At 40.9% G+C, this 14,009-nt stretch overlaps 1 protein-coding gene across 1 annotated transcript in view; it reads left to right on the top strand.

Moving 5' to 3' along the window:
• nbas (NBAS subunit of NRZ tethering complex) overlaps positions 1 to 14,009 on the top strand; it is a 308,007-nt gene that overhangs the window by 48,763 nt on the left and 245,235 nt on the right. Inside the window, exons 15-20 of the mRNA XM_068028531.1 lie at positions 2,391 to 2,648; positions 6,633 to 6,758; positions 8,317 to 8,468; positions 11,008 to 11,145; positions 12,717 to 12,795; positions 13,016 to 13,120. Coding sequence (XP_067884632.1) covers positions 2,391 to 2,648; positions 6,633 to 6,758; positions 8,317 to 8,468; positions 11,008 to 11,145; positions 12,717 to 12,795; positions 13,016 to 13,120 — 858 coding nt within the window. The remainder of the gene's footprint in view (positions 1 to 2,390; positions 2,649 to 6,632; positions 6,759 to 8,316; positions 8,469 to 11,007; positions 11,146 to 12,716; positions 12,796 to 13,015; positions 13,121 to 14,009) is intronic.

Raw genomic sequence — 14,009 nt, 5'->3', positions numbered from 1 at the left:
TCCCCAGTGCGTTAAATGATCCTTGTCATCATTTACAAATTCCTTCACAATTTAGCACTACCCTACCTCTTGATATCTTCTGTCATACATGCTCTTTGGTCTGCTGAGTCTGGCTTTTACAGCAATGATGTTCTACCGCTAGTGACGTCTTGGCTCTGCTTTCTGGAATCACCCCTTTTACCCCGTACCCCCCTTCCCCTGTTAAACACTTCTACTTAGGCTGAATTTTACGCCGCCCTAGCAGGTCGGATGGTGGCGCAAAATTGGGCGGGAGGCTCCGGGAGGCCTTCTCTCCCTGCTCCCGCCTCCGGCCAACTTTATGGCAGTCAGGCAGGGTGGATGGGGTGGGTGGGGAGGGGGAAGTGTGGGAAATAGCCCGCCCGAGGCCAATCAAAGCCCTTAAGTGGCCACTTAAGGGCCCTTGCCCGCCTCCACGGGTATTTCACCTGTGGCAAGCGGGCGTACTGGGGCCTTGAAAGGCTGCCCAGCGATAGCCGCTGGCCTTCCCGCGGGGTGGAGGGGGACTGCCATGACAGTTGGGCACAGGGTGCTCGATTGAGGGTTGCTCCCCCCCCCCCCCCCCCTTTCCCAACCCACCCCTGGGACGCAAGACGCCCCCCCCCCCCCCCCCCGCCCAAAACGACTGCCCTTGCCTCGCCGTCATGACCGATCACCCCCCGGCGAGGCAAGCCTAACTTATCTGAAGTCCTGGCTCCATGGTGTCGACTGGGATGCAGTCCTAGCAGTGGTCACCGCTCCCGGTGGTGCTGCTGGGACTAAGAGCTGCCGGCCCGCTGATTGGCTGGCAGCTCACTGAGGCGGGACCTCTTCCCTCAAGCGGGTGGAAGTCCTGCCTTGGGACAGTTAAAGCCCGGGGACCCGTAAAATGCAGGTCGGATCCCCAGGCTAGGCGGATGCGGGTCCCGTCCGCCTATGGTTAAAAATCCAGCCCCTTGCCTCTTCCCTCACTTAAAAGCCTCCTTTAAAAACCATCTGTTTGACCAATCCTTTGGTCGCCTCTGTTAGTTGCCCGCATAGGCTTGGTATCCAATCCTTTCTCCCTCTGTGAAGCACCTTAGGATGCTATTTTGTAGTAAGGTGCTGCAGGTTGTTCTCTATGGCATTCAACCTCCTTGATGGTAATTTAATTATTGTAAGATATGGAAAAATTACCAACTACTCAACCCTTGCTGATAGTTTTGAATGTTATGTAAAATTACATGTATCGAATGCGAAAAATGATCCTCCCTCACGGAACAGGCACTCCCTAATGGCTGTTTAATATTTATGAAGGCTCACAACCTTGGGTGGAATTTTATGCTGCCGCCGTGGCAGATTTGGAGGTGGGGAGAGCTTAAAATCAGGTGGAATGGTGGCTGGGAGGTGTGGCAACCCAACCACCATCCCCCTCTGCCGAAATTCAATCTGAGGCGGGAAGGCCTGTGAACCTTCCCGTCCCGCTGCCAATTGAGGTCCTTAACAGGGTAATTAACCCCCAATTAAGCGCCTGTTCCCATCACAGCCGCAGTTACCTGTGTGGCCGACGGTCCTGTCGTTTAGTGCCTGAACAAGGGACCCAATATTGTGGGGGGGGGGAGGGGGGCCAAGGGTGACGCCCCTCCTCCCCACCTGCCCAGCGACCCCACCCTCAAGCCCCCTCCTGCCCTGACCTACCTTGAGCCTAGTTCCAGCGCCACTCCTCTGTGTCTGGTCGTTGCAGCCACCGCCTACCTGGTGGCACTGAAGCTGTCTGCGTCCAATTGGCCAGCAGCTCTGCAGGCAGGGACTTCCAGCAAAGTGGTCGTAAATCCTATGGAAGGCCAGTTGCTGTCCAGTTAAGTGCCTGATTGGCACTAAATTTGCCGAGCCTTCCGAAAAAGAGGCGATGCAGGGATCTCGGCATTGGTTTCCCCTGACGTTGAGACCCCAGCTGCCAGCATAAAATATCCCCCCTTGTTTCTGAAACTGCCCCGTCATCTGATGATTCCCTTCCTGCATGTATAAATTCTCCTTTTCCTAGATGTCCAGTCTCTGCTCCCCTGCCCCTTGTTGCACAAGTTAGCAATTCTTTTCTCCTGCTTCTTTGAGTAGGTTTCACTAGAAGGAACTAGAAGTTTAAGTTGGCAGGAGAAAGGCTTGCTATACACTCAAGGCTATCCCTTGAATTAATTATATTTCATACTGTCATCTATTTTGTTATTCTCCGAGATAGGTCTGCACAACATGGTGCTCTTTAGCAAAAGGTGTGGTTCAACTTCATTACCATACCTCAAACTCCTTTCAAACCTGAATTCAAGTGATCGATAAGTAATGCTAGTTCAGCTAATTGTCTTCATAAAAGATGATCATTTGAAATGTGATGTTACATTTTTCTTTAATTTTCTTTTTAGTGTGAAGTAAAAGTAGCTTACAAGAGGCATCGTTTGGAAACTAATTCATTTGATGATGATGAAGGCGAGGAAGATTCTGAGTCTGATGACGAATCCTCAGCCAAAGCTCGATATTTTAGTTATGTGAAACAGGGCTTATATTACTTGACAGAAATGGAGCGATTTGCTCCCCCTCGAAAGAGACCTCGAACAATCACTAAAACATACAGGCTAGTAAGTTTGAGGTCTACAACTCCAGAGGAGCTCTATCAAAGGAAGGTCAGTATAAATTTTGAAAAAAAATGAAATGGGTAAAAAAGAGGTCGAAAAATTATTCTTATGATGAATTCATTATATTATTGTTGGCTATTGCATTATATTAATAGCTGATTTGTGTAACTTCTCTACCTCCAATGTTGAATAATTTGTGTGGCAATTGAAAATCACAGACCACAATGACTTTGTGATATTTTCATGACCACTATGTGCTAAGGAGAAATCATTATGGATTCAAGGTCATGAGTTATGCAACAGTTGATTTGGCTCTGTTGATCATAAATGAAGCAGTTTACAAATTGAGACGTGAAGAAAACTGAAATGGCTGTATCATTCCAAGCCCACACACTCATACCCAATCATAGAACAACATTAACAGAATCTGTGTAGGTTATTACATGACTTTTGTTTATCTCAAAACTTACCCCTTACTTACCTCTTTGAATTTCAGAAAAAAAACTACCTGTTTAGATTTTACACAGTTTAATACCTAAGTGACATTGTCATAGCAGAAATATTATATGCCACATCATCTGTACTGTATGTTGTATAGTGATGAAAAACAAAACTACAAATGCTGCAAGTTTGACATTTAATAATAGAAAATTCTGGGAACACGCTGCAGTTTAAAAATAAAGACTCAGAAATATTTGGACCTCAGATACTTTTCACATGCTTAGCACTGAAGACAATCCCATAAGAAAATCCACTCTCCTTATGAACAGGATTGTAATATATGTCCAACAATATGATGGTAGTTGTCATGAACCTAGGGTTTGAAATAAACCCACCATCACTATAATTGGTTTAATGAATAGCTCAATGCTTTCATGCAAATTCCTTAACTTTGGACAGGAGTCAATTAAACGTCCTGTCAGACCCTAGATTATGAGCTATTGAATTAATTTATTAATTTTACATCTGCATGCACTTCTGGTTATGTTATTGTCATGATTTATTTTCCCATTATAATTTCCTATATCCTCACTTAAGATGGAAGCTGCTTACGTAAATTTGTCACACCGTAATTAGACCTTCCACCAGTGGAGATGCTATCGCATCTCCGTTTTATGTCTCCCAACTCCTGGCCGGCAGAGAAACTCCTATGTTTTAACCTATTCTATTTCTCTGCTTCCCGCCTTGCCATAAATGTAACTATTTAACTTAAATCATATCAATTCAAAGCAACATGACTTACAAATTGGGACTGAGTTATTATTATAGTCTATCTCTCTCCTGTCCTCTAATCCCTCTTCAGCTGAAGACTACATTTAGTCTTGACTCCCTGTGTGCAGCACTGCAGAAAATCAACTAGTAAATAGGTAAAAATGTGATAGAATGCAAACAGCAGATTTGCAGTAATATGCAGAACACAGCCACTGCTGTTTACAATATACAAAATAACAGGTGTATGTTCTGCACTAAAACACACACAAAAAAACCTGTTAACATACTTTAAATTAAATTAATGTTGAATTTATATCTTTCATGATTGATTGCTTCAGGCCGACAAACATTAGAGGATATCAGGTTGAGCTTCCCAGAATCTGTCAGCGGTGACTCTGGAATCTGCCCAAGATAATTGTCCTCATGAGCATTTCACCAGAAGTGCATACACCTAATCAAAAATCCTGGGCAGACCATCATCCAGCTACCTTGCTGCTGGAACAACCCAGTTGTTAATCGATTATAAAAGCCCCTTTTTAATTCAAAATAAACACTGCTTCCATTTAAGGTACTAAAATGTTAATATCTCCTTTATCTCTAGCAGATGTTATATGTTTTTAGATTGTTTTATAGAAAATACACTGGGTTATTTTTTTCAAGTGAATCTGGTAATTAACCATGAAGGTAGCGTAAATGAAAAGATGAGGTAATTAATACACCAAGAGCAAAACACCAATTTGTTGCAAGTTAATATTTTTGGGTAAAGACCTTCTGTCAGAACTGGAAAAGGAAGCTTGGGAAGCTGCTATATAAGACTTAGCAAAACTAAGAGATGTGCTAAATTCTAATTTGAAGAGCAGTTGGTAATGAGTTAATAGTTGTAAAATAGAATTTTTAAACTATAAAATGATCAGAAATACTGGATTCTACACTGTGGTCTGCTCAGTCAGCGTGTGAAAATATGAGAAAGCAAAAGTTGAGTAAACAGCTGCAAAGTGGAAGTCAGTGATTAAAATGAAGACATTGCAGATTTTACTCCTCAGATTTCAAATCTGAATCTTTCACAATGAATTTAAATCAAAAATTGATGTTGGAATGCACTTGAAATTAGCAGCAAACATCCTCCGGTTCATTATCCATGGGAACTTCCAACCTGATCCTTAGGGTTAAATCATTACCCACTGCATAATAATTTTCTGATTTTAAAAATTCTTATAACCTATTCACCAATCCATTATTGTATCTATGAAATAAAGATAGTAATGTACTTGCTGTAATGCTGTCTGTTTCACATAAACACTATGTATATGACATTGTGCATTTTATTTTATAAGTCTCCTCATCCGTAGATATGGAGAGGTGTTGCATTAATCCAAGGTCCCTTCTAACTAAGCAACTTTTGCAACCTGGACATATATTAAAACCAATATGTCAGGTTTTGCTGTTGATTGCATCAAGAAATTCAAGTTAGTGAGACCCATGTGACCTACAAAGTCATTGCAACAGTGACTACACTTCAAAAAGTACTTGATTGGCTGTAAAACGCTTTGAGAGGTCTGGTGGTCATGATTTGCACTATATAAGTGCAAGTCTTTCTTTGTTCATTGTATTACTCTTCCTAGATTTTCTATATCCTTTTTATTGAATTCTGTAGTGAATCCCAAATATATTATCCCCATTTAATTTTCATTAATTGTTACACCTGGTTGATTTTTTTCAGATTCAATTTGAATTGTATTACTGTAACCCATTTACCTGCAGTCCTCCTGAAACAACTGTACACCCAGAAGCTGCTAGATTGTTTATGTGATGTGTGAAATTGACAGATTATTGGAAAGGGCTTGTGCTGTTTTAATTACTGTTGTATGGGGATTGTAAACCAATTATTTTATTTTATCTGCAGTCTGTTGTAAGTGACCTCTGTTAAGAATAATATGAAACTGCTTGTGCAAAATCTATGTATGCTTCTGTGTATATCAGATATATACATATAGTTTAGTAAGGAACATATTGGGTACACGCTTGTTTGTTCCCATGTCCCCAGGAAAGTTCAAATGTGAATATCCTATACACATTTGAGGGTGCACATCAGTGCCCATTTAAGAACAGGTTTGCATGTACTCTTCTGAGTAAAATTTAAACACTTTGTCAAGGCAATATAGGGAAGGCTCTGTGTATCTGCCCATCTCCGACCTTACTTGAAGGTGCTTATTGTTGGTAATACAGGGACAAAGTGAAATGATCTGTTTCTCTCAGTGGTCTTTCTTCACCTTACCCTTTGAAATAGGTTATATTTTTGAGTTGCAGTTCTTTATTTTCTCTGACCATTATTTTTACCCGTTTTCCATAACACCTGTCTTGTGTCACATAACATCAGTGATCATCTTCCTTCAGGCTTTCACTTGTATTCTTCAACTGGCTGTGAAGAATGTAAAGAGCAGTCTGGTAATAGTTTACCCTCTCCCCTCCAATGCAGTAAGATTTTGTCTTTGCTTGGTCTTTCCCCATGGTGGTGGGGTGAGTCATGCGTATGTATTCACACAATACTCCATGGTGCAGCAAGTTGTAAGCAAACTGTTGTACCATTGTATACTTTAAAAAAAAGTCATCAGAATGAGTGACTTTAAGTGAGGCTTTTAAACAAACCGATTACATCCAGGAAATAAGTTCTGAAAAGATAATGTGCTTTAAAATTTATTAAAAGAATGAAATGGGCAAGTGTGAATGGCTTTATTCAGCATTTTGAGTTTCTTAAATTTTTTTTACAAGGATATATATTGTAAGTATTTGAAAGAAGTTTGTGAAACAATTTTTCTTCAGATTGATAATGAAGAATATGGTGAAGCATTGGCTCTTGCACAAGCCTATGACCTTGACAGTGACCTTGTGTATCAAAGACAATGGAGAAAATCACCTGTTAATATAGCTTCTATTCAAGACTACCTGGTATGTTTTTGCATAGTCTTAAATGTTTAGCAATAGATCGGTGGCATTCTCAGTGCTGCAAATTACTTACTTTTGTATTGAATCCATTTTGTTTGCAAAATGTTCGCTACAAGAAATGGTTTATTTGCTCAGTAAGCTTACCCTGTTTTGCTTGATCTCAATCCTGTCTTCCAACTTATTCAAGAGTGCCCTTTTTTTTCTTCTCTTTAAATATATCTTGAATCTGCCTAAATGGTTTCCTTCAGTTGTCTTACTAGATAACTTCATATGACACTGACCCTTTGTATGAAAGAGTTACATACATACAAACATATGAATAGGAGCAGGAGTAGGTGACTCGGCCCCTCGAGCCTGCTCCGCCGATCAACAAGATCATGGCTGATCTGATTGTAACTTCAACTCCCCATTCCCGCCCACACCCGATAATCTTTCACCCCCTTGCTGATCAAGAATCTATCTACCTGTCCCTTTAAAATATTCAAAGACTATTCTTCCATTGCCTTTTTAGGAAGAGAGTTCCAAAGAATCACGACCTTCAGAGAGAAAAACAATTCTCTCATCTCTGTCTTAAATGGGCGACCCCTTTATTTTTAAAAGTGACCCCTAGTTCTAGATTCTCCCACAAGAGGAAACATCCTTTCTATGTCCACCCTGTCAAGGCCCCTCAGCATCTTATATGTTTCAATCAAGTGACCTCTTACATCCACTGAGTTTAGAAGAGTACGTCTAGCTAACCTTTCCTCATAAGACAACCCGCCCATTCCAGGTAAACCTAGTGAAGCTTAGTTTAGTAAAAGTCTAGTCTTGTCTAGTTAAAATCTAGTAGACCTTCTCTGAACTGCTTCCAATGCATTTACGTTCCTTCCTTAAATAAGGAGACCAGCACTGTACACAGTATTCCACATTTGGTCTCACCAATGCCCTGTATAACTGAAGCATAACCTCCCTACTTTTGTATTCCATTCCCCTCACAATGAACGATAACATTTTATTAGTTTTCCTAATTTCTTGCTGTACCTGCATACTAACCTTTTGCGATTCATGCACAAGGACACCCAGATCCCTCTGTATCTCAGAGCTCTGCAATCCCTCACCATTTAGATAATATGCTTTTTTATTTTTCCTTTGTAGCCTCCTTATGTCCTCTTCACAACTTACTTTCCTACCTATCTTTGTGTTATCAACAAATTTAGCAACCATACTTTTGGTCCCTTCACCAAGTCATTTATGTAAATTGTAAAAAGTTCTGCCTGAATTCCCTACTTAGATCTTTAATGCCTTGTAATGAAGAACAATCCATCTTTAGAAACCACTGCTTTGGTTACTTGCCCCTTGCTCTCAGAAAATCCCTGCAGGAATAGTCTCAAATTAAACCTCAAATCTTGTTTTCTTCCCTCCACTCCTGAATTGTTTTTATTGTGTTTCTCATCGGGTGCTCTCAAATTGTGTAGTTTCTCCTTGGTGCCTTCCTCTCTTTTTTTGGTGCCTTCACCTCTCTACTGAGTTAGTTAATGTATCTGATATTTGCTTAAAACTGTTTTCATTTGTCTTTCCACAGAGTAAAATTAAGAAACGTTCATGGGTGTTGCATGAATGTGTGGAAAGAGTGCCTGAAAATGTTGATGCGGCCAGAGAGCTGCTTCAGTATGGATTGAAAGGGACTGACCTGGAGGCACTGATAGCTATAGGAAAAAGAGAAGATGGAGGCAGGTTTGTCATCCGATTTAACAAATGTATAACTTTACCCCACGTATTGTGTAACAATGCTAGTTATATTTTCCAGTAGAGTATTGCTACTTACATGTTCGAAACAGTGATTTGTAAATCTTTTTTATTCCCAACAAGAGCAGATTAAAAATACCTATTCCTATATTTTGCTTTTGGTATGGGTTATAAGTTATCAGTCTAGATGCAATTTTTTCAGCTATGAGAAAGGAAATTAGGCAGGCCTGTCAACCAGATACGTCACAGACTCTCAAGGCTACCTTGACTACACTTCCTCACACCCTGTTTCCTATAAGGACTCCATCCCATTCTCCCAGTTTCTCCATTTCCGACGTATCTGTTCTGATACAACCTTCCACAACCACATTTCTGAATTGTCTTCCTTTTTCCTCAACCGAGGATTCCCCCTCCACTGTGGTTGACAGGGCCCTCAACCGTGTCCGATCTATTTCCCGCACTTCTGCCCTCGCCCCTTTCCCTCCCTCCCAGAACTGCGACAGGGTTCCGCTTGTCCTCACTTTCCATGCGATCACCCTCCGCCATTTCTGCCACCTCCAGCATGATGCCACCACCAAACACATCTTCCCGACCCTGTCAGCATTCCGAATGGATCATTCCTTGCGCGACACGCAGTTCCACTCCTCCACCACCCCGACACCTCGTCTCCTTCCCATAGCACCTGCCCGTGTAATCGCAGGAGGTGTAATACCTGCCCTTTTACCTCCTCTCTCCTCGCTATCCAAGCCCCCAAACACTCCATCCAGGTGCAGTGACGATTTACTTGCACTTTGTTCAATTTAGTATACTGTCTGCGCTGCTCACAATGTGGTCGCCTCTACATTGGGGAGACCAAACACAGATTGGGTGACCGCTTTGCGGATCACTGCTGCTCAGTCTGAAAGCATGATCCCTTGAGCTTCCGGTTGCTGGCCATTTCAATACACTGGCCCCCCCCCACCCCACTCTCGTGCCCACATTTCTGTCCTTGGCCTGCTCCAGTGTTCCAATGAACATCAATGCAAGCTCGAGGAGCAGCACCTAATCTTTCGATTAGGCACTGTACAGCCTTGTGGACTTGGCCTTGAGTTCAACAATTTCAGAGCGTGACTGGCCTTTTTTTATATCTTTCAATTAACACTCTCTCTGGACTAATGCTTTGTCTTTCACCACAAGCATTAACACACTCTTTGCCTTTGTCCCATGACAGCTTTGTTATTTAATCTCTCCTGCCCACTGACCTATCATACACCTTCCCTTTTGTTCTCTTCCCCACCAACCTCCCCACCACTTTTCACTCACTTAAAACCTAATTCTTTTCTAACCGTCGCCAGTTCTGATGAAAGGTCATAGACCTGAAACGTTAATTCTGCTTCTCTCTCCACAGATGCTGCCTGACCTGCTGAGTATTTCCAGCACTTTGTTTTTAACCAGATACTTCTACTGGTTTCAAACTATTCAAAACCATTCCCTCTTTCCCAAACTTTGTCATATTTTGTTTTGCTGATACAAATGACTTCAGATTTACTGTGTTTTATATATAGAAAAGCAAAATACTGCAGATGCTGAAAATCTGAAATAAAGACAGAAAATGCTGGAAGTATTCAGCAGGTCTGGCAGATTCTGTGAATTAAGAAACGGTTAATGTTTCAGGTCTGTAACCTTTCATCAGAACTGATGATGTTTCTCTGTCTATGGAGGCTGCCAGACCTGCTGAGTATTTCCAGCATTTTCTGTTTTAGATTAGATTAGATTAGAGATACAGCACTGAAACAGGCCCTTCGGCCCACCGAGTCTGTGCCGACCATCAACCACCCATTTATACTAATCCTACACTAATCCCATATTCCTACCAAACATCCCCATCTGTCCCTATATTTCCCTACCACCTACCTATACTAGTGACAATTTATAATGGCCAATTTACCTATCAACCTGCAAGTCTTTTGGCTTGTGGGAGGAAACCGGAGCACCCGGAGAAAACCCACGCAGACACAGGGAGAACTTGCAAACTCCACACAGGCAGTACCCAGAATCGAACCCGGGTCCCTGGAGCTGTGAGGCTGCGGTGCTAACCACTGCGCCACTGTGCCGCCCTTTTTTTATTGTATTTTACATATCCCTGTTCTGCTTTATTTTAAACAGACTTCACTTTTACTAAAAGTTTTAACAATAAATATGTTGCGCACGAAGCAGCATAAAATTAACTAGATTCAGAGGAATAATGTTTCAGGTGTTCCACTTCAATTATTTGAATTTTATTGAGGTGGAAAATGTCACGGATGTCTTTATGCCACCTATAAAATTGACTGAAGTTTACTACAAACTCTGGAAAATGTAGGACACTGGGGAAATAATTTTACACAATGTAATAAAATCTACTATTGAACTAGCACATTAATCTTTTACTTGGTAGCATTCTTGCAGTTCATTACAGAGGTAGTAGATTTATAATTTAAATATCTGCATATTACAATGTGAAGCAGCACACAGTTCTTTAGAGAATTGTTCATTTTTATTTTAACAGATTCATTCTGCCTGGAGATGTGGACATTGATGATCTTCCCTATGAGGATTATGTGTCACCAGTTGAGGAGATGCAGAGGAGAAAAGAAAAAGAGGCAGCAAAGAGACAGGAGTTGCTCCAACTGGTGGATTTTTCCATGTGAGTAATAATTGTTATTTTACAGCATACAGATTAGCCTTTCCTAGCTATAAACATAGCCACTGTGAGTTTCTAAGCTGTTATGAGCACACATTATATACCACTTGCCATTAGCTTGACACCTTACTTCTGAAAACCCCAACTGGAGTTAAGAATTTACTGTATGGGATACCCCATTGGCATAACAAACCCAGTGTACTACACTGCAAAATCTTAGCAAAGCACTTAGTTACAGCTTAAATCTGTGGTGAGAATAATTTGTTACCAAAGTTCCACTTATGAATCGAATAGCTTTGTAATCCTGACTTGACCGTCAAGCTTTGATTTCCACATCAATTCAGATTACCCGGTCTATATGATCTTGTGTACTATCGACACATATAATGTCAGGTAATTTGTTGCAGAGTTTGGAGGAAGTTTTTTTTTTACAGTGGCTACTTGGTTGTTTTTCATACCACTTCGAAGCATTACAGTTTAAAGATGCAGATCACTGGGCTTAAAACAATATTATCAGGTCCCTTGCCAAACCATTGGGCTGGATCTTGCTCTAAAAGTAAAGGATTGTTAACAACACACACTATTAATATGCAAACCGACCAGTAAATTCAGGAGTTTAAGAGATATGCACTGAGATATGCTAGAACTTGGAAGAGCAGTGTAAATTGATCAGTGTTTGCTTCTCACAAGCAGTATCTCGCCCTATCTACCCCACTGATCAGTGATCAGAAAGATTATCAGTCTGAGTGGCAGCAGCCGACCCCGTTGGAAGGGGAAAGGAGAAGGTCGGTGCCTTTAGACCTGTGAATGTTACAGGCAAGCTTTTGGATATATGGATCATGTGATTCCCACGTGCTGGACAGATCACGAGAGGATGACTCACTCACTTAACTAATCTGAAGCAGAAACTGTGCAGAGTTTTGTTATAAGTGTGTTCATTTTCAAGAAATGTGTTTGGAGTTTGAAAGAACATTAGTTGTAAAAGGCAATAGAATTGTGAAGAATTTAATTCTGCATTTATGTTCCAAACTTGCTTTGCTCTATTTGAGATTAGGCTATGGGATGCTTTTAGTAGAAGAGTTTGCTCAGATTTTTTCCATTGTGTGAAACTTTGAATGCAGTGCCAACCTACTAATGTTTCCTGGAACTCTGGTCTTAGATCCATGGCTTCTATTTCACTGCTTGGTGTCTGAGCAGCTCTATCATTTTGGTTTTGTTTAAAGATTATAATTATTAAATGTCCTTGCTTCATTGCACCCATAGCTCTTTTCACCTGTGCATTTATAGTTTTGTGACAGCTTACTAATGATATTTAGTAATGATATTTCTATTTCATCTATCTCTCTATTGTTTACTGACCACAATAAACTCCAAATTTATTTTGGAAATTAGAAATGTATGAATATGTACAAATCCCTGTTCACGGCAAGACTTTGTATTTTTGAAAGTGTTGAGGAAAATGTTATACCATACAATAAGGTGAAGTGCACAGTAACTGTTTGCAATTATTGAGTGTGAAATTAGTGTGGTTTTATAATTTTTGGACATCTGGTGCATCCTGCTTCTTTTCACAGGCTGACGTTGGAACAGAAGGAGCTTTGTCGCTGTAGATTGAAACTGTTAACCTACCTAAATCGCCTAGCAACATATGAGGTATGAAAATCCATTAAACTTTTTCACATCGAATATGAAGTTTATCTTGATATTGTGGACCATCTCTCTTACTTGGGTGTACAAAAAGATTATGACTTTTTTAATATACCTACTGGTTCAAAATTCTAATAAGTGATGTTGATCTAAAAGTACACGGACCTTGGTGCTGTATGTCTTGAATCTACTACATAGATACAGTTGCTTTTATTTCTATTTATAGGAAATTCTTGGAGGGCCTCATGCTGCTGAACAAAGATATGATTCAGAATTCTTCAAAAAGTTTAGAAGTCAGAACATTGTATTATCAGCAAGAACATATGCAAGGGTAAGGTGTACTTCTGAAAACACGATCATCAGTCATTGCTTAACATTTATTCCGTTCAAAGAAATTAATTTGATCTGATTAGCTTCCAAGATAGTAATCAACAATAATAACTTGTAATAATATTGTGCCCTTAGTGTAATAAAATGTTGCAAGACATTTCACAGGAGCGTTTTAAAACAAAGTTTGGTACTGAGTCACAAAGGAGATATTAGGGCAAATGACCAAAAGTTTGGCCAAAGAGGTAGGCTTTAAGGAGCGTTTTAAAGGAGGAAAGGGAGATAGTGAAGTTTAGCAAGGAAGTTCCAAAGCTCAGGGCCTTGGCAGCTGAAGGCATGGTCACTAATGGTGGAATGATTAAGTCAGGGATGCTCACGATGCCATAATTAGAGGAGTGCAGACATATTAGACGGTTGTGGGGCTGGAGGAGGTTACAGAGATAGAGATGAGTGAGACTAATATTCCCTCTAATTTATTTTCAGAGGTGTGCAAGCCATTTGTTGAAGTGTGCGGCCTCTTCAATTTTTTTGCACGTTTGCGCACACGTAATTTAAAGGGCCCAACCTCTGTGCAGCCTGCACAGGGACTTTCAGGTTGCCGCATGGCCATGCAGCTTATAGGAAACATTTGGTGAGACCATGGAGGGAGGGGTTTGAAAACAAAGATGAGAATTTTAAAATTGAGTCGTTGCTTAATCAGGAGCCAATGTAGATCAGTGAGCTCCGGGGTGATGGGCAAATTGGACGGTGTGCGTTAGGACATGAGCAGCAGAGTGTTGGATGACCTCAAGATTATAGTGGGTAGAACGTGGGAGGATGGCCGGAGTGCATTGAAATAGTAAAGTCTAGAGGTAACGAGACACGGATGAGGGTTTCAGTAGCAGAGGCAGGCG

This window comes from Heterodontus francisci, chromosome 3 (assembly GCF_036365525.1).
Source record: "Heterodontus francisci isolate sHetFra1 chromosome 3, sHetFra1.hap1, whole genome shotgun sequence".
In the NCBI taxonomy this organism is placed as follows: domain Eukaryota; kingdom Metazoa; phylum Chordata; class Chondrichthyes; order Heterodontiformes; family Heterodontidae; genus Heterodontus; species Heterodontus francisci.
The sequence above is the reverse complement of the archived record's forward strand: the minus strand, read 5'-3'. Positions and strand labels throughout refer to the sequence as shown.